The following is a 21,014-nucleotide window of genomic DNA, read 5'->3' on the forward strand; positions in this document are numbered from 1 at the left end:
TCGATGGATTATCATACAGCGATGGCTGGTGAGTAGTAGAGAAGTAACGTACTTTTGTTCATTATTGCAAATAATTCTCCCTATACACGAAAAAGGCACGTCTCACATCAAGGAAACAGTTTTAAAGCGTTGGAGCAAACGCATCATCTTAGTGTACTCATGGTATTGTTTAAAAAAAACCTGTTTTGATCCGCAAGTAAGAGCAGGCCTCGGAATCACAGGGATCTGAGAATTAGATGGATCATTTCAGACGTTTTAGGGGCTAGATAAAAAATCGGTAAAATTTGTATTCTACATTGTACTCTACACGTAAAGGGTGGAAAGCTCTCCGAAACAAAACTTATACCCTTCATAGCTTTAGCGGCTAAAATTCCATTTTCTTATACGTCTTCAAAAAACGGTTACTATCGTTGGAAAGAGCGATAATTGTCTTTCAAAATCATCCCACACAAGTATACAAACACACAAGTATACAAACACACAAGTATACAAAGTGTCGTTAATAAGACGATAACAGCCATGGAAATACCAGGTGTCTCTGGTGTGAGGGTTTCCCCAAAGGTAAATTACGAGGTGTCCCGAAAGGGGCATGACAACTAAAAAGTAGCCAATTAGTCTGCAGCGGAGGTCTCGCTCATGTATAATGCATGAGAAAGTGCCAACATGAATTCCCGTGGCCTTAATTGCGTGGCACTTCTTATTATTCCTCAGTGATTCCTATATACGCCACTTTCCATGACTATGTTAGCTAACGCCATGACCAGAATCGGTGGGAAAATACATGTATACATGACCCTTGGTGTAAATTAGAATGTTTTAGACGACATTGACTTGACCCGACGTGTGTCGCCGATGAGGCAAGGACGCTTTCTCTTCCTATATACCTGGTCCGGTCTCTTTGTACTTTTTATAGGGCTCCGGTATTGACATAATGTCAGTGAGTATAAAATTTGATTGAAATTTAATCATTTCAAGATTTTGAAAAATCGAAACAGGCTCGAATGATACATTTAGAAGCATGATTCTTTCATTATGTCCATGTATTGTAATATATTCTGTGACTTACCTTAAGTTGGACGCTCGAATACTTATAAGTTTTGTTTATATTGTTTCTGTCTAGGCAGATAAATTTCTATACTTCTGTGCACTGTCCAGCGGTCAACAGATTATGGATGTAAATAGTCGAATTCGCCCAATGTCATTATGTGACTGCTTGAAATTCTTTTGTGAAGTATCTGATTTTAAGGTTTAAACTTGAAACATTAAAGTTGTACCGCGAAAATAAATACAATATATACTGGTAATATAAGTAAAAATAACCTGTTGAATAACCACTTTTTACATAAAGTTATTACGAGTAGCACGTTTCCATAGACTCTACTGAGACCCTAGCAGTAGTAGGGAAAACACATTATTTCCACATAAACAAAACAACACCGTCATGAAATATTCGTCAACAGCTTCAGACATCCATCAGTGGCGACTAAGTACTGGTCAGTACATGCATGTCATAATGAGGAAAAAAACGGTATACACATTTGTAATCTCTGACTTTCATTTGATGAAAAATCTTGTCACAATAATTATATTTTTTAATGATATTGTGTCCTTTTTTCAAAGATATTGAAATAATATGGCTTGAAACAAAATGTTACCGTTTAATAGGCCTAAGTGGGTGAAAATTTTCCGGAAACATATCCCCTCGTTTATTATATACCTCCCATAGGTCATCTAAACGCTTTAACGCTACGATAGTCAAATCAAGCAATATTTTGACATTGACTACGACATGAAGGCTACTTTCCACGTGAGTATAAGTTGTCCAGTTTCGCTGATAATTGGCTTTTAACGTTAAACTCTGCTTTTGAACTAAGAGTAAGAAATGATTGTATTAAGAATTTGATGATTCATCGGTTGGATAGCATTTCTGTTGTTGATGATCTGTCTGCTTGTAGCGGAAACAGACTGACTCAGTCTCGCTCTCACTGTCTCAGTGACTGGGAAAAGCAATATTTACCCTTCTGTTGACTGTTCTTTCTCTTAACAACCAATGAACAAGTCACCCTGTTGAATTTAAATGTCTAAATACGCCTATTTTCCCCTTGTTATAGCTAAATGATTAAGTGTCATGCCATAATTCGTTACGTCTTGTTTGTCCCACTATTTTCTTACTGTGCAATTAGCACAGATTCATTTCCCGTTTATACACACAGATCCGGTTTCTATTGGTAAAATAATATCACATCATGTTTCTTTACGCATAAATATTTGGAAATAATTTAAACTAAATAAAATAATTACATAATGTATGTTAAAATTGATTTAACAAAGAATCAGGGGAGATAACTCAACAATATCTTCAGATAGATTAGGATGGTAATTGTGTTGTCATAGAGATATGTTGTTATTTATTGTCGTTGATCATGGTGATCACAGATATAATTAAAACCATTACGTCCAATATAAGTTCCCTGTATAGTGCTGCATGAAATCTTTATTATGTTTTTGAAATTTTCTTTTAATTGAAGTCGTTGTTTTCTTTCCAGTAAAATGTCAACTGCAGCATTTTTCACAGCAGATGAGGTGTCTTTAGAACGTAGAACTGAAGTTGATGTAGAGACTTGTGTTAGCACTGCAGACAATGAAATCAATGAAGTGTATGAAGTACACAGATGTGTACAGTGGATACAAGAAAGGAAACTACAGAGGGTAATAACAAATAAAACAATAAACTACAGAGGGTAATAACAAATAAATACAATAAAGATAATGAGGAAAATGGTATTGACAATATATTTGCTGAGATGTAAAACAAAAAGAAAACTCTTTTGTAGGTGTCAACTTGTCGTAAAACGGTAATTGAGTTTTTAATTATTTAATATACAATGTTTAAACATTGTTATAAAAAGTATGAAGAAGGATGGGTCATCAACACCAACATTTCTATAAATGTAGACAGTTGGCCTAATTAATACATTGTTTATGGAGCTCTATTAGAATAGTCTGGTATCCACAACTGATCCCTGTGTTGATACACCTACCAACCAATAGTCTGGTATCCACAACCGATCCCTGACACCTACCAACCAAGAACACAAGAACTTAATACCTTTGATTTCTATTTTATTAATACCAGGTAAAGAAATAATTTGTTCTTTTATAGGTGGCGCTTCAGTTCCCCGATGACCTGATGTGTGATGCTGTATCTGTGACGTCTGTGATCAGTAAAGCTGTGGAGGGACAGGTGTTTATCCTTGGGGATACATCTTATGGCAGGTTGGTTTTATATATGTTAAAATGATTCGATTTTAATTGTTATGCAATTTTATTTTAAACAATTTTTCTACGATGAAATTATTCTAAAAAGTTATAGACTAAAAAATGTTTGATGATGTTAACTACTAACGACCACTTCTCTACAGAAGTGATATGTCATCTTTAGTGAAGTTTTGATGTGATTCTTCACTACTACCTTGCATCACCTGTTTCTGTCAATTTTACTTGTCAAAACCTGTAGAAAATTTTGGAAATTGACATTAAACCAAATTTTGCACCTATGAAAATATTATTTTTGTGCATTAACCCTATTAACATAATATGTATCATGATTATCATTGCTTAATATGTTTTAGAATGGAGTTATTAGGTTTAACGGTGATGATGATTTTGTCTTCCCTCAGTTGCTGTATAGATGAGGTGGCGGCCCAGCACTACAATGCTGATAGTCTCATCCACTTTGGCCGCACATGTCTCAGTCCCACCCAGCGACTTCCCGTTCTGTATGTGTTCGGCCGAGCCAGGGTCGATGTGGAGGACTGTGGAGGAAAGTTTAGGGAATTATTCCCTGACACTTCCAGCCTCATTGTCATGGTGTATGATACAATCTATAGTCAAGCCATAAGTAAGTATAACTAACTATTTATATTAAATCTTTAGGTTTATAATCAAATATTTACAGTCAGTGGTGAATTGATAGTATAAACCCCGTTGATTTCAACCAAAGGCTACTCAACTTTATTTCTCGATAGATTGAGTATGTCACGCGCAATTTGGAGCTGCGCGGATGAATTTATGATGGTCCAAATCAGAAACTTTTGGTGTTTTCAGTACCGAACGTACGTTCGATGAACATGTACATGCATCAAAATAGGTTTATAAAATAAACAAAATAACACATATACATGTACGTGTGTAAATACAAATGTAGAAAAGTTACATTGTTTATGTTACTACCGTACCTCTTTGAGCAATGCTTCCGTGCGTATGATAAATAAACAATGTTGTACAATGTACAGTTTTGCACATTCCGATGACGTCGCAATGTTTACATGTTGTGTGTCGATGAGTCTGTGTTGTTCGCTACAACATGTAGATCTACATCCTAGACTATTTGTATTTTTAACATCATTGGTTGTACGCAAATGGATAAGATACATGTATGTCAGGACAACATCAGTTACTAGGCCTTACATACACAATGTACGTTTGGGTGTTTCGAAATAGCAATGAAACGGAATCCTACAATTGTAGCTTTATAATACTTGTAATAGATATCTCTAATATTTATTGAAGTGTTTGAAACAACAATATAAATATAAGCTAACATTTTGAGAGTGGTAAACGTTTACAGTAGTGGGACTACCTGTGTTTGTACATGTTCCACGAAACGACGTCCGATACATTTGAAAATCTCCAAAATCCAGAAATAATGACATAGAACTATGTAAACATCCGTGTATTCAAGTAATTTCAAACATGAACTGATTAAGTAGAACTCAAGTGATCACAAAATTGAAGAAACTCTGTTTGTCACACCTCCTTGACACAGGCGGGTTGAATCGGATGCCGTGTCACAACTACGTTAAATATCCTGCCACGTTATGAATTGTGTAATCGTGTGTAATCATACAAAGTAAAATATTAAAACCAAAGTGCTTTGCACCATGGTGTTTTAACAACAGATATTTAAAACGATTTATAGTTTCATACCGGGAAAACCCCAGATATATTTGTTTCATGGACCGCTTCGCGGTTCATTCCAAATATCGATACCCTACTCACTTTATCCTTCGATAGAACCACCAGAAAGAGACTTTAATCCTTAATGGTTTTTTTCTGATTATACACTGTATTTATGTTTCCTCACCAAACTTAACCCGTTCTCATATGACCCTACCTGATACGATATTAAGCATAATTAAACAACCAATCAACCACATTTATACATTTCTAGTCAAAGTGTTTGTCTAAGTAGAACTGGCCATCAAAATTTCAATTTAAAGGATAGGGTTAGGGTTAGTTCACATCTGAATTCTGAACTCAATAAAGGGAAATAAATCTATATTTAGAAAAGCGTCATTACTAGCTTTAATGGCACAGAAAGAATTGGTAGCCCTCATTATACGTTTAGATACACAAATATAATCTTTAAACACATGTGCAAAGTTTTAAGTAATGTTTCGAAATAATAATTTAAGAAAAATAATAGACAAATTATATGACTTACAATATTGATGTTCTTTTTATTTCAGACACGATAAAAGGAGCATTAGAAACAGATTATCATAATTTGGTCTTTTCTGTCCTTGACATTCCTAGTCATTGTAGTGCAGACCTTCAAGGTCAAGGTGACTGTGTATCGTGCCAGAGACATGGTTCAAATGTCACAAAATGTGGGCGGACATTTTGGCTGCCAGCGGAGAGCAGCATAAACAGTTACTCCATGTTTTATATCGGAGATGAAAGTCTGACCTTGACAAACCTGATGATGACCTTTAATACAAATACGTTTTATTCTTACAACCCTTCAACTTTGATTGGTCGAAAGGAAAGTGTCAATATCAATAGGAAGTTGATGAAGCGATTTTACATGATTGAGAAAGCAAAAGACGCACATATAGTAGGAATAGTTGTGGGAACTCTAGGAATCACAGATTATTTACACATTATAAACCGTCTAAAAGACATAGTGAAAAAGTCAGGAAAAAAGAGCTATACCTTTGTGGTTGGGAAACTAAATCCAGCAAAGCTTGCCAACTTTATGGAGATTGATGTGTTTGTGTTGGTTGCATGTGCTGAGAATTCTCTGCTGGACTCGTCTGACTTTTATAAACCCATTGTGACGCCGTATGAGCTGGAGATTGCCTGTAACACTGAGAGGGACTGGACGGCTGACTATGTTACAGACTTCAGAAGTCTACTTCCAGGTCAGTATCACCTACGGAGTCTGGAAACTTTTATGGTAGAGGTTTGATTGGTTGAACATCCTATTAACAGCCAGAGTCATTTAAGGACATGCCAAGTCTATAGGTGAAGAAAGCAGAAGTATTCAGAGAAAAAACACCAACCAGTGGTCAGTACCTGGTAACTGCCCCACATGGAATTTAAACGTGTGAACCTGATGTGGAGGGCATGTGGTAATATGCCTGGATATCTTGACCACTCGTTACCATGGCCCCTATGCATATAAAAAAAAAGGATTATTCAGCCATGTAGTAAGAGATTATTTCAACTTAACGATGAGAAAATTTTATACGAAGCTCAAAACTATTGTTCTGCAAAGATTGTATTTAAGATACTTTCACAGTTTTAGGGTGTCCAAATTATGTTAATGAGCTTTACTTATTTTTGAAGATTGAAAAATTATATGAATTTTGATGAAAAGGCTCTTCATTTATTTGAAAAATATTTTTATTTTTTAAGGAGGTGAAAATTATGTTGCTATGCCAGATACACTTGATGTACAAACTGATGTTTCCTTGGTAACTGGTAAGCTGAGAACCATCGGTGTGACAGAAGATGTAGCAGTTTCCACCGCGGTGGTACCCAGGAACCAAAATTTGGCGGTATCGGAAGTGCCAGCAGATACTGCAGGTAAACCTTCTCAAGCAATAATTGATAATTCAGTTTGTAGTGTTTGGTGTAGTTTAGAGAATTTTTAACAATGTTTTAAAACCACGCTTCAAATCACTAATCACATATTATTGGTCTTTTTTAGGGGAGTATTTAGCCTCAAGATCTTGGAGAGGCTTGGAGCAGCAGCTGGGAGAAACAGAAGTTACAAGAGCTGTGGAGGGCCAGAAAGGGATAGCAGCTGGATATACCAATGAACCAGACACGAACATTTGATCATAACCTAGAAATATATTACCCCTACAAACCTTCATTTGTAGAAGACAATACAAAATTGTGAAGTATATGGTTATCTCACAAAGGGCCAAAGGAGCATGGGGTATTGTAACCTTGGTAACCTTTTGGCTAGATTCTTAATCTCAATTAGTTTATTGTGGGACTAGTTAACCTGTGGTTCAAGTTTGATCCTAGCAAATGGGAAATTAAGTATATATTGAAGGGAGATAACTCCTTGATTGTGCAATATGTAAACCTGTAGCTATACCAATGTAGTTGGAAAGAGAATGAACTAAAAGTTCTGAGGAAGGCTCCCTTCCAGTAGAAACATGTCAACAACTCTCTGATTAAAAAATCAGCTTACTGGAAGGAACTACTGTGTTGGACTCGCTCTTAAATTACATATTTACCTGGATTCTTTGTGAGGCCTCTGTATTCTTTTAAATCCACGCCCAGTTCCATCAAGAATTTCTACATTTTCCATATCCCAGGACGTTGCGCCTCCAACCCCCTAGTGAAAGTGCTTCTGTTAACATAATCAGAAACATATACATATATTAATGTATATGTTTATGATATACATATCTGTGGAATAAAATTTCACATTGCCTTTGAAATGATTTGTTCAATTTTTCATGGAAGTTCGGAGACGACTGAGCTTGCAATATTCGGGAAAATGAGAACAACATATCTAAGTTTCTCTAGAATTGTGAGTACCGGTACCTTGAATGAAGGCCATATGTATTCAACAGTATACTACAGAGTTGACACAGCAGCATGGTATAAATTTAACCTCACTAGTCCTTTGGGCAGGTAAAAAAATAATACTTTAAATATTTTGTGATGCTGGCATTTGAATGGATTATCTATGTATGTAATAATTTGGCAGGTAAAAAAATAATACTTTAAATATTTTGTGATGATGGCTTTTGAATGGATTATCTATGTATGTAATAATTTGGCAGGTAAAAAAATAATACTTAAAATATTTTGTGATGATTGTATTTGAATGGATTATCTACGTATGTAATAATTTGGCAGGTAAAAAAATAATACTTAAAATATTTTGTGATGATGGCATTTGAATTGATTATTTACATATGTAATAAATAGTGGCAGTATTGTTCTGTTTTGTATTTTTTTTTATTTCAAAGCATTTTATTGTCATTAAACACATCATTGATTATATATTTTTTATAGATAGAGAAACTAGTTTTATATTGACAATGCAACAGGCCTCGGCTTGGTCTATACAAGTCTTTTCATTAGGGTCTGGTTGTTGAAATCTATTGTTACCTGTTATAATGCTTTTAAGTCATACGATTCTTAGTAATAAATAGGTTTAGGAAGGTGTAGGAAACTGTTCTTTAAGATAATAGACAGAAGGAATGGAGAAGTAACAAAAGTAAAATAATCCAAACTGGATTGTATCATAGTCAAATTCATATAATATTATACAATGGATCACGTTTGGGTGTTTCATTTACGTTGATAGAGTTTTCACCTTACACCGGCGATATGCAAATTAGTGCAAAATAGTCCCAAGTCAATCTTGTTTTAATTTCAAATTCTTCTTCTCATCTTAACACTTGTATCTTTGAAATGCATTATTATGTTGATTTGCTTCAAAAAATGAAAAACTATTATTTACATATTTGATCGTTGATATTTATAAACAAAAACATGCAACGAGCACATGTTGTTGACAACTGTTTCCGTTTTCGCCGGAAGTTGATGCTTATGATCGTGAGGTCACAAATTGGGACGTTCACTACGGTTACGCAAGAACTAGTCGAGAATACCCGTCACAGGTTTCTCATTTGTGTAATAAGAATGGAGGCTACAGCACCAATTGTTTGACGAAACAGTTTATTTGGGTAAGTGTAAGCTTTATTTAGGTGTTAACCGATGCAATGTGAAATACTGATCAATGTGATGCACAGCCACAGGTCAGTTGTCTTGTCGAACTGTCTGATGGGTATCAACAATCGCTGACAGTCGGTCAACTCATGAGTGTCACGTGTAAAGACTAGGCCTAGTTCCTGGACTCTCTTTTTCGACTGGATGCAATAATAGCTTTTTATTAATTATGTGCAATTATATAGTATTTGCCACATACTACCGATTTTATTTCATTTTGATACTGAATTATATTCTACTGTATGAATAATGTTGTTAGCTGAAAGAGAAAGCAATGAATGAAATATGTCTGTAAGATAGTAAAAATGCGGAGAAAAGAAAAATGCATTGGAATTAAAAAGAAAATGCTAAAAGTTAACTCAGTTTTGGCAGCTAGGATGCAGTAAAGATAACTTACCATTGAAGTAGTCTAAAATTGGAGATATCGGTCATTTACATTTAAGGCCCACTACCTTTCTGGAGCAAAACATAAAGGTTTCTTAAAAACATAAATAACATCGGAAAACATATACCGATGGCCTAAGATGAAGTTACTTTACCTAACGTGTGCAGCCAGGATATCCTGCCTAATATATAACAGTGGAGAGTCATTATGCTGTTTTGCCGTCTGACGCAGTGTTAGTCAACTTTGTATACAGCGCAGTATTTAGGACGACCCCATTATGAAAATTAACATTTTATTTATTTTAATCAAATTGTTCAGAAGGTGATGATACATGTATTATTAACACGGTTTGGATCAGGCTAGTGGACAGACCTGTGTTCTGACCGGGGATGTCTGAATATCAGCCGGTGATCAACTCAGTCCAGTTCAAGTTCATAATTAGTTTAGAATAAAACTGGTATTGTAAGTTATCATCAGAGTCAGCTTAAAGGAATGAAGGTTGTGTGTCTGGATAATTCCTGTATAGATAAGTTTTAGTGCTATAAATATTAATTAGGCTTGTTTTGATAATTTATCCCTGTACTAATGGACTTTTTGCCTACAAATATGTTATTAATTTAGTTTTTCACAGCAGATCTGTAGATTCATTAAAGATTCTATCTGCCTAATATTGTACCATTAAAGTTACTTTTAGCCTGTAAACAACCTTGTCCATAAATACCTTCATTTCCATACCCCCAGGTACAAATATGTATTGGATAACATGGATTAATGAAGTTCTGGTACAAAGACATTACCTGAATTAATACTTTATAAGTCATTGATGTGTTTGAATTGCGAGGACTTGCTCAGCAAAATAGTCTGCTATCAATGTTTTTAAGAGAATATGATTAGTCGATACACAGTATGAGTAAAACAGTTCACATCCTGTTTGGTATGTCGCTGATGACAAAGCTATATCCTGGCCAATTTCATGATTGTTATTCATTTTGGACATTTAAAACCACATAAATATATATATTATACTATGGTTTCCTGTTTGATTTAAATTTCTAAGTATTCATAACATAATATATTGATTTGTTTAATTTCACATTACCGGGTATATTGTGTATGTATGTACAGTCCAACCCGTCTATAAAGATCACCTATGGGACAAAGCAAGCATGATCATTAATTAAAGCCATGTCAAATAGAAATTGTATAGCTTTGATTTCTAGTAAGTGGTCTTGTTACACAGGTGGTTAGTGGTTTGTATAGTGATGTGGTCCTAAGACAGGTTTTACAACATATGTATAGAAGTGGGTAACACAGGTATATATAATTATTATTCATGGTATATGGATTAATATTTAATATGTTTTTACAACCCTGTCATAAGGTACAAGAGAGGGTCAGCTGAACGTTTAAGTCTGCTCTTGATTTAGAGGATTTGTATGTATACAGGATCTGTAATTAACATTATAGGCAAAATAGATAATTATTGGATTATCTCCAAAATAACGAATAACGTCAAAGTCTGTTGTAGGGCAGAGGAAATGTCTACTGATGATGTTATAGGCATGTATATTAGGCAGTTAGAGGTAAAGATTGCCACATAAATCACATGAGATCTTGTTTATTTTGGCATATATATGTACTTACCATATAATTGCATGATCTATTAATTTACATTTTATGTAATGACTAATCATAGCAATCAATTAATTAATACAATGATGATTTAATTTAGATGTTAATTTTGTTTATATTTAAAAGATAATGTCAGTCTGCATCTTTATATGAGATCTTACACACACAAAACACAATTAATTATAACATATACATGTATTGGAGTTTGGATTAATTCAATTTTCTCATTTTCAAACCTTATAATAATACTGTTTGTGTTATAAACTTATAATATAACCATGGCCAGTAGGTTCAGTGGTTCTACTTTGATTATAATCTCTTATCTCTACCATCTTGGTTTCAAGGTCAAAAGTATATTGTGCACTTTGAGACTAAAGCATTTTAATAATGGAAAATAGACTCCTTCATGCATTACGTTACGGTAAATCTTCGGTTAGTTCCAACAAATATAAATAAATATTGATGGACCAGTTCGAATTATCCGAAATTAAGCTTCAGGAAAAAATCGTGAGTTCGAACTATCTGAGTTGAAATCGGTAAAAATCAGTTTTGAGTAGCGATGTACCTGGCATAAGCAATGTAAGACAGAAAATCTATAGGAAAAGTATTAAGTTTCCTGAAGATAATATATTCAATCATTTTCTTGTAAACATGAGCATTTAATTTGTGAACTTATAATTAATTGCGTAGCAGAAGCCGCATGCATATGTGTACATGGTCAAGGCCCCAAACAGCACCGTTCACGATCGCGGCCTAGAATTTACATCGATGGCCGTTAACTGGGAGAGAAACTTTATTTAAACCACAGAAAATCTAGTTAGATCTTTAATTGTTATTTTTCGTAAAAAAGGTAAATTTATTTATATATATATGCAAAATATATCACCATTTTTAATTTAGGGACCCCATTACGCCGATTTGCGTAATTTGACGTGTTCAAACTATCCGAAGTAGGATTGATTATAAAAGTCAATGTTTGAAGTATCACTAGCTAAAAAAATACCGTTTTTCTGGAAAAAATTGCGTGTTCGAACTATCCGGCGGTTCGTATTAACCGGAGGTTTACCGTATGTACTTCAAATTCATATTTGTGGACTGAGAAAAAGTGAAATATGTGTATTGGGGATAATTCGTGGTCGTGATTTACAGACATGCACTCATTGTTAGCTGTATTATTTCTGTATTGTGTTCATTTACATAATTTCATCATGACTATCGACTATTAAATGGCCGTGATGTCATGTAAGTACATTTAAAATCATACAGGGTTTTGTGTATTTGGATCCATCAAGGTACATGTACACTGGTTAATGGGTGTGCCAGGCCAATTAGCTGATCATATTGAATAAGCTCTCATACTGATCTCAATAGGTTCTGCTGTTATTACTGACAATAGTGTATAACTGTGCATTGTGGTCAGGGTGAGGATTTAGAACATCCTATTTCATATACTGTCGATATGCAGCAGTTTAAGTTTTATTTGTAGTATTGAGTTTAGTTTGCTTAACATTTAATTAAAAGTCAGGATCATTTATGTCTAGTAATTCACAGCTAACCATTAAACCAGGTCGGTAATAATGGACAATTAAGCTCAACATGGCAGCTACATCAATTGTGTAGGATGAGAAAAGCCAGAGTACTGGGAGAAAAACTACCAGAATATGGTCAGTGTCTGGCAATCTCCCTTGTGCCATTTAATTTAGAGACAGAAGGTGGAGAGCTATAGCTTGTATCATAGGATGTTTAACAATCTTAATAAAGTTCTAGTAACATTGGAAACATATTGTGTTGTAATATTTAGAATTGGAGGTGTTTTTGAAGGTCAAACAGTCATATATTATTTTAAAGGAGCGGGTCAGTGTGGTTTGTACATAGTATACACTCCAGCCTAGGGGAAACAGTTCATCGGGTTGGTCCCAACACCTCGGGAAAAGAGTTTTGACTGTTGACTGAAAGGCATGAAACAACTTTTACCTGAACTGCAATCTTAAACTTATCACTTATAAATTAGCTTAGGTAATTATGATGAGAAAGACTTTCACCAAAAGAATACAGTCAAACTATTGACCGGTCAATAGTCGAAATGACTTTTTATACATTTATATAGAGAGTCAGGTAACAATGTTAAATATGGTCTCTGTCACTCAGCATCAGACAATACTTGTTTTGCTCAGTTGGTAGAGACGTAGTTTTTCACACCAGATACCTAAGTTTGATTCAAATTCCTGGTCAGGTCACTATAGACAGGAATCTTACCTGGTATGTATTTTTCCCTGTTCTTCTACATATAAGTGGTGAATTCATGCCGTTATAATCAGCTGATATTGAATAAGTACTCTTACTGTTCACTATTCTGTTGTTAGTGACAATAGCCGATAGCTGAGTTGTGGTCAGTGTTAAGATTTAGAACATTCATACAATGTCGATATGCTGCAATAAAAAGTTATATGGGCATTCTTACTTAACTGTCAATATCTCAACTGTTGCTGTTTCAGTATTCAGTGTCAAAGGAAAACCTATTGTTATAAAACAAACAATATGCAAGGTTTGAGACGATTTTGTTTAACATTCTATTAAAAGTCATGGTCTGTATAAGGATGTGAGTACGGGTAGTCAGTACAGGGAGAAACAGTACCAAACTAAGGTCAGTACCAAGTTGTCTAGCTGGCCTGTGTGGGCCTGAAATGTCTACCAAGGGATGGAGATGTTGTAGGATGTTGGGACACCTAATTAGTTTAATACAGATGTTGTTAGGGATGGCCTAAGTCAACATTCTACAGCATTGATTGGTAATCAGTCGGAAGACAAGTGGGGACTCATAACAAATGGTATTATGAATCACTGTGTATGGTATGGTGAAAATGCTGATTAGATGTTTTAAATCATTTTTTAAAAACTTGAATAGTGTTTTCCAATTTTAAACTGGCCTTCTGAATAAATATTACCTGGTAATTGATGTTCCTTTGGAGTGGAGAGGACGTGCAGGGTTCAGAAATGTTTTGTCAATTTTAAACACAGTTCTAGCATACTGAGTATCACACTATGTAGAGTTAAGGAGCTTGCTATCAAGTTCACCTATATAGTTACAGAATTTATTAATTTGATACAATGGTTTATTTCTGTTTTTGCCAATACACATACACTTGAGATGACCTACCTTTTTAATGTGGTCATTGTTAAGAACAAAACACTATATACCTGTGTTTTGTGTGTAGAACACAGAGGTGTTCAGCTATACACACCTTCTGACTTATATATGGGCACCCCTTTGTTATACTTTAGAATTCATGTGTTACCCATTTTTATGGATCCGTGAGTTCTGCCAGCTATATTTGGGACAATGTCCAACTATCATCAATCATGATCACAAGTAACGTGTCCTCTTTGGCGGTTAATGATTTTTTTGGTGAAGTCACAGTCACACGTGTCCCTAGTAGTCACGTGTACGAGTTTTACCTTATATAACCTAACTGTATTATACAGGATTCTTGTGGTTGTGTAAGGCTCAACTTATACCAAGGTGCACTTGATGTTTCCAACATTACAAACTGTTATTGATTAATATTACTGGAAAATAGGGATAGATTCAATGTAAATGTTCTCCCAGAGTTATTTTCTACCAGCTAGCGCAGGTATATGAGTTTATCGTGACACATGTTTACCTGATATCTCGGATTGTTTCATGGTCTAGTTATTTTCTCTGGTTAATAACCACGTGAGAATTTCACAACAAAAGCACCGCATCATATCCTAGTTACTGACCTGTAATGTTCACAGAAATTAATGGAAAATATCTGAAACATGCATTTACTGAAAAAAATTAGTAGAAAGGAAAATATCTGAAACATGCCTTTACTGAAAAAAATTCATTAGAAATAAAGCAGACAATTTAATGTTTAGCACAGACGTATCAACACATCAATACACATGTATATACATCATTACATGTATATACATACGTAGCTGCATGTGAGATATTTGTGGTCATATTTACCAGTTTGCTCATCAAAAATATATAAGAAGCAATAAAAAGCCATTTTTTCGCACATCATGCTGCTGTTAACATGTAGTATTTGTGTAAAAACACATGAAAATGCTGTAATTATTACCGTATTCACCTTATCATATTGAAAAGGCCATGCTAGTTACCAAATCTAATTTTCCTTTCCATTGGAAAAGATACATAGACATGTATACTGTGTATATTAGTTACTATCATTATAATGATAATTAGTGATACTTATATCAGTTCCATCATGAACCACAATCTTTTGCTATAAGAAGCAGAAACGTATTTATTTTGGACATTTTTAGTCCTGTATGTAACATATACAATATGACTATAGACTATTGTTTCCTTCCACAGAATTAAGTTGTGAGATCACCACCAGGGCAGGATGGGGTTTGGGTCTCAGCTGCTTCTGTTGATGTGGAAGAACTTCACCCTCCGCCGGAGACAAAAGGTAATTCAGTTACACATATTTATTTTGCTTTTACTCTCTCCCGATATATATAAAAGGACATATTATAACAACGATCGACAGTTAAAGATTTCTTAATTACCAGGCTTAATCACTAGACTACTCTAGCTGTTTGTTACCCACAATACATCAGAATGCAAATTAAATTAAGTTGAAAGGCTGAAATTTTCGCTTTGGTAAATTCTCCGCGTTAAGTGACTTTGAATGTTATATAGTGTTAATACTAGATATAGGAAATCCAACAGTACAACATAAATTGATACATAACACATTTGTATACCATTTACAAGTTATAGTTTATCATCACATTCTACTATTAAACAAATTGTTTTTTACAGGTTCGACTACTACTTGAAATTATTTTTCCATTGACTTTGTTCTTTATCCTGGTAATTGTCCGCCAGCGTCCCGATCTGAAGACTCGACATGGCGAATGTAAGTTTTGCATCATATAATTAAAGTGCAGTTTAATTTCATTAAATTTTGGTATTATTATCTCTCTCTCTTTATCTGCTGATCTCTTTGGTTGATCAAATTTCATACAGATCCTTTCATGAAAAGAGCCAACTTGGAATAGGTTTTTAGGTTTGAAGGTCAATTAAAGGTTATTGAGGATAAATATTACCCCGGTAATTTTATACCCCCCAGGTTGCAGACGACACCTGTACTTAACTGGAATCTTTAAACCATATAAAAAGTTAACGTTATTCTCTCAAGGCAGTTACCAACTTGAAGGAAATTTCAACTAAGAACCAATTTGGAACAAAAATTATTTTGTTTCATTAATGCCCTACTTTGTATACACTGAAGTCTCGTTATTCCAATTTCAACTAAAACAAATCACCTGACTATTCAAACACCTGTTATAAAGTTTTAAAGAAATGTGTCTGTCTAATTTAACTGTTCCACTAGCCAGTCTCCTGTACCTGAAAATAAAGATGGCTGGATTACTGAGGCTCCACAGTATCCAATGATGTAATTGATATAAGCTGATTTGTTATTTTTAAGGTCACTTTGAGGGGAAGGCGATGCCTAGTGCAGGGAACTTACCTTGGCTCCAGGGACTTGTGTGTACCTACAACAATACATGTCATGACACGGTCTCGTCTGGTGAGACCGCAGGTCAGCTACAGACATTCAATAGCACACTGTAAGTCAACAAATTTGATCTATAGGTTAAAGCTTAAGGTGTCCATCAAAGCTTAATATGCTAATCAAATTATCAATAAAACGAAGTCTATCAAATACCTAATTATGTTAATCTAGACTAAACATGTGATCAAAAATAAACATGTGCATCAATACCGTCGAAATTGGTTGATAACTGTCTACATAACAAGAAACCTCAATCTAAAGTTTATATTTAGGTTAAAATGAAATCTGTCAATCATAACTAGATATTGATTGTCAGTAATAGATTGTTTATCTGTTTGTTAATGAGTAATACTGTTAAACCTTTCACACTCAAAGTCTGCTATAGTGAAAAGTTTAGCTGGGACCAACATACTTTGAACTTAAAATAAAGTTATATAAGTTTAAGTAAATGAGATTCAAGTGAACATGTAATTGAAATATGATCTGGAATACAGAATAGGTATGTGATGTTTCCTTTTTGTAGAATAAATGACTTAATAAGAGACCTGACAGATATACTGGGGGACCAGTCTGCCGTGAGGGCGTTCGACGACCTCGTCCATGACTACTATCTCCTCCGGGAATTGTTAGGCCAGGTACAGAACGGTACGACTACAGGTACGTCAATTCTACCAATGCGTCTGTATTCAACACCAGCCAGGTAAAATAGGTCACTCGATATATCATTATGTCCTTAAAAAGTTGTAACACTAATGTGGATGACTGAAGTCACAAATGACATTCTCTGTTGTGACCCAAATTAAAATTAGCAGGACCAAGAAACTATCTTAGGCATGAGCTTAGTTTTTAGCCAATCAATTATTTGATAATTGGACAAATCTTAACTTAAGATAATTTTAGACCTGTGTCTTATTCATAAACTTGGGACCAGGAGAGAAAACTAAGAAGCATCGTGTCCAATACTGAGATAATTGATCGAATGGGATCAAAGTACAGAGCTTTAAGTTAGGGAAAAACCGAGATAGTTTCAGTATTGCTTTTATAAGATAAAATAGATTTAATACAGAGTTCTTGTTTTGACATTATTTACATTAACCATTTTCATACAGGTACACTAAATCTTGGGAATTTTGTTGGAAGCCGACAGAATCTGACTGACCAACTTCAGCAACGGAACATTTCTATAGCACCTGACGCTATTGATATGATCCTCAACTCAACTGTAAACCTGAATGATGTAAGATTCCAGTATACTCTATAAATCTCGCTGCTGTTGTAGAAACAACAGGTATAATTAATCAAATAGATGTTTCAGTATTTTATAATGTAACTGATAAGACAATATGTTATTGTGTGCAAATCTTGAACCACATTATAACCTCAAAAATCTGCTTTGTGACTATGAAACCTCTGCATTATTTTCAAACTTTTAGATAACTATTGTCAGACCCCTGACAGGGGGCATAACTCTATCGTCTGACGTCTGACAGGGGGCACAACTCTATTGTCTGACAGGGGGCGTAACGCTATTGTCTGACATGACATTTCCTCTTTTTCAGTATGATCTTGCAACTGTGAATGAAATATTGACAGACTTCAGTACGTGTGAGGAGAGTCCCTTAGTGGCGTCTGCTGATGATTTCCGTACCTTGATCTGTAATACTGGGAACCTCTCCCAGCTACTGAACTTCCAGAGCCCTGCAGACTCGGCGTACGTTATTAGTGAAGTCTGTGGTCTAAGTGATGCTGACTTCACTACAGCTTTTGACGTTCTGAGGGATCAGTTTGACCCAAATAGTGCTGTAAATGAGGTAAGTTAGAAAACCGATTAAAACCTTCATGTATGATGTCACTACCCTCATCGCCGTAATTAGCACCTAGAGCGCTTAAAAATATGTGAAAAAGGGGGCACTTATAAGGAACAAAAAACAAGTTGTGGGCAAAAAAAAGTCAAATCTGTACTAACTACCATCTGTATTAAGCGACCCTCTGCTCTAAACGACCACTTCAATTCCTCCCAAGCACTATATATTTTAACTCTATTAAACGACCATCTCTCTAACGCGACCAGCGACCACTAAATCTCCTTCCTGTGGTTTTAAAAAATCTCTTTACAGTGACCAGAAAAACCGAATGTCATTTCAATCTTTCTTTGGTGTTAGATTTGTATAATAATTTAATATAATCTTTATTGGTTAATGTTTATTCCAGGTACCTTCATGTAAAGAGCACCTGTTTATATAAGGACCAAATCTACTCAGTGTACCTAGTAATTGATAGGAATTACACTGCATACTCTTATGTAATTAATTCTGTTAACCTTTCAGATTGACACCTTTATTACAAACACCACGGGACGGTCGCCCAGAACAAATCCAGCAGAATTATTTGCAATCTTTGAGCAGATCAGTCAGACAGTTACAGATGTAAGTTGATATTCTATATGAAATATAGGATGAGGAAAATTTCAATAGTTCCAAAAGCAAATTTTAGTGAACCTCATATTTTCCAGATCTTTTGAAGGTATTTAAAACTATGTGTAGTGATTTCAACTGTATAATTTAATTAAATCAGTGAAGTGTAACTTAGATTATTGTCATATTATTGACAAAAATCATTGAATGTCTTCATCATCTGATAATATTACAGAAAAAAAATAGTGTAGTGTAACAGCTCTTTTGATTGGCTGTTATATTTAGCAAATCTTTGCAAGAGATCATGAAATTATTTTCAAATCAATTTTTGAAAATAAATCTGAAACGAACACAACTCCTATGACATTCATCCGATTACCGTTTTACAGTTTACGACTTTGAGTAATTCGGCTGGGGACCTGGATCCTATCATGAACCTGTTTCGCGACATCAGCAGCGGAAATGTCTCGACATCCTCAGTTGGAAGTATGGTGTGTGGCAGGGAAGGTACTTTCTTCAACTTTGGTGATGAAGAGTCCAATGACAGTCCAGTCACAAGAGGCCAAGGGAGCCCAGGGGGCCAGTCTAACCAAGGAAACCCAGGAACAACCACCCCAGCACCTACCACCACAAGAGGGTCTGTTCGCCCAGGAATAAGTCTGTCAGGGGGCGGTGTTCGCCCAGGAATAAGTCTATCAGGGGGCGGTCGACAAAACAGGTCTCTAAATGGTAGGTCTGTCACTGTATCATCTTTATGTATAAGTCTTTATATCCCACCATCTACCACCACTAGAGGGTCTGTTCGCCCAGGAATAAGTCTATCAGGGGGCGGTCGACAAAACAGGTCTCTAAATGGTAGGTCTGTCACTGTATCATCTTTATGTATAAGTCTTTATATCCCACCATCTACCACCACTAGAGGGTCTGTTCGCCCAGGAATAAGTCTGTCAGGGGGCGGTGTTCGCCCAGGAATAAGTCTGTCAGGGGGCGGTGTTTGCCCAAGAATAAGTCTGTCAGGGGGCGGTGTTCGCCCAGGAATAAGTCTGTCAGGGGGCGGTCGACAAAACAGGTCTCTAAATGGTAGGTCTGTCACTGTATCATCTTTATGTATAAGTCTTAATATCCCACCGCCCACCACCACTAGAAGGTCTGGTGGTCCGGAGATAAGTCTGTCAGGCGGGGGGCCACAAAACAGGTCTCTAAATGGTAGGTCTGTCACTGTATCATCTTTATGTATAAGTCTTAATATCCCACCGCCTACCACCACTAGAGGGTCTGGTGGTCCGGAGATAAGTCTGTCAGGCGGCGGGCCACAAAACAGGTCTCTAAATGGTAGGTCTGTCACTGTTTCATCTTTATGTATGAGTCTTAATATCCCACTGCCTACCACCTCTAGAGGGTCTGGTGGTCCGGAGATAAGTCTGTCAGGCGGCGGTCGACAAAACAGGTCTCTAATTGGTAGGTTTAACACTGTATCATCTTTATGTATATGTCTTAATATCCCACCGCCTACCACCACTAGAGGGTCTGGTGGTCCGGAGATAAGTCTGTCAGGCGGCAGGCCACAAAACAGGTCTCTAAATAATAGGATTAACGCTGTATCATCTTTATGTAGAAGTCTTAATATCCCACCACCTACCACCACTAGAGGGTCTGGTGGTCCGGAGATAAGTCTGTCAGGCGACGGGCCACAAAACAGGTCTATAAATGGTAGGTCTGTCACTGTATCATCTTTATGTATAAGTCTTAATATCCCACTGCCTACCACCTCTAGAGGGTCTGGTGGTCCGGAGATAAGTCTGTCAGGCGGCGGTCGACAAAACAGGTCTCTAAATGGTAGGTCTGTCACTGTATCATCTTAATGTATAAGTCTTAATATCCCACCGTCTACCACCACTAGAGGGTCTGGTGGTCCGGAGATAAGTCTGTCTGGCGGCGAGCCACAAAACAGGTCTCTAA

At 35.8% G+C, this 21,014-nt stretch overlaps 2 protein-coding genes across 2 annotated transcripts in view; both read left to right on the forward strand.

Moving 5' to 3' along the window:
* The first annotated feature begins 1,336 nt into the window (after window positions 1-1,336).
* On the forward strand, window positions 1,337-7,573 carry LOC138326012 (2-(3-amino-3-carboxypropyl)histidine synthase subunit 2-like). The gene is made up of 7 exons (XM_069272107.1): window positions 1,337-1,807; window positions 2,547-2,709; window positions 3,164-3,276; window positions 3,681-3,901; window positions 5,532-6,206; window positions 6,703-6,873; window positions 6,998-7,573. Exons 2-7 carry the CDS (start codon window positions 2,551-2,553, stop codon window positions 7,126-7,128), a joined length of 1,470 nt encoding a protein of 489 aa, XP_069128208.1. The 5' UTR covers window positions 1,337-1,807; window positions 2,547-2,550; the 3' UTR covers window positions 7,129-7,573.
* A 1,298-nt stretch (window positions 7,574-8,871) lies between these two features.
* LOC138326549 (phospholipid-transporting ATPase ABCA1-like) overlaps window positions 8,872-21,014 on the forward strand; it is an 87,200-nt gene continuing 75,057 nt past the window's right edge. The window contains exons 1-9 of the mRNA XM_069272645.1: window positions 8,872-9,005; window positions 15,432-15,528; window positions 15,885-15,981; window positions 16,555-16,696; window positions 17,165-17,298; window positions 17,751-17,878; window positions 18,201-18,452; window positions 18,969-19,067; window positions 19,445-20,135. Of these exons, the coding sequence (XP_069128746.1) occupies window positions 15,463-15,528; window positions 15,885-15,981; window positions 16,555-16,696; window positions 17,165-17,298; window positions 17,751-17,878; window positions 18,201-18,452; window positions 18,969-19,067; window positions 19,445-20,135 (1,609 nt within the window). The 5' untranslated portion in view covers window positions 8,872-9,005; window positions 15,432-15,462. The remainder of the gene's footprint in view (window positions 9,006-15,431; window positions 15,529-15,884; window positions 15,982-16,554; window positions 16,697-17,164; window positions 17,299-17,750; window positions 17,879-18,200; window positions 18,453-18,968; window positions 19,068-19,444; window positions 20,136-21,014) is intronic.

Source organism: Argopecten irradians, chromosome 6, assembly GCF_041381155.1.
Source record: "Argopecten irradians isolate NY chromosome 6, Ai_NY, whole genome shotgun sequence".
Classification (NCBI taxonomy): domain Eukaryota; kingdom Metazoa; phylum Mollusca; class Bivalvia; order Pectinida; family Pectinidae; genus Argopecten; species Argopecten irradians.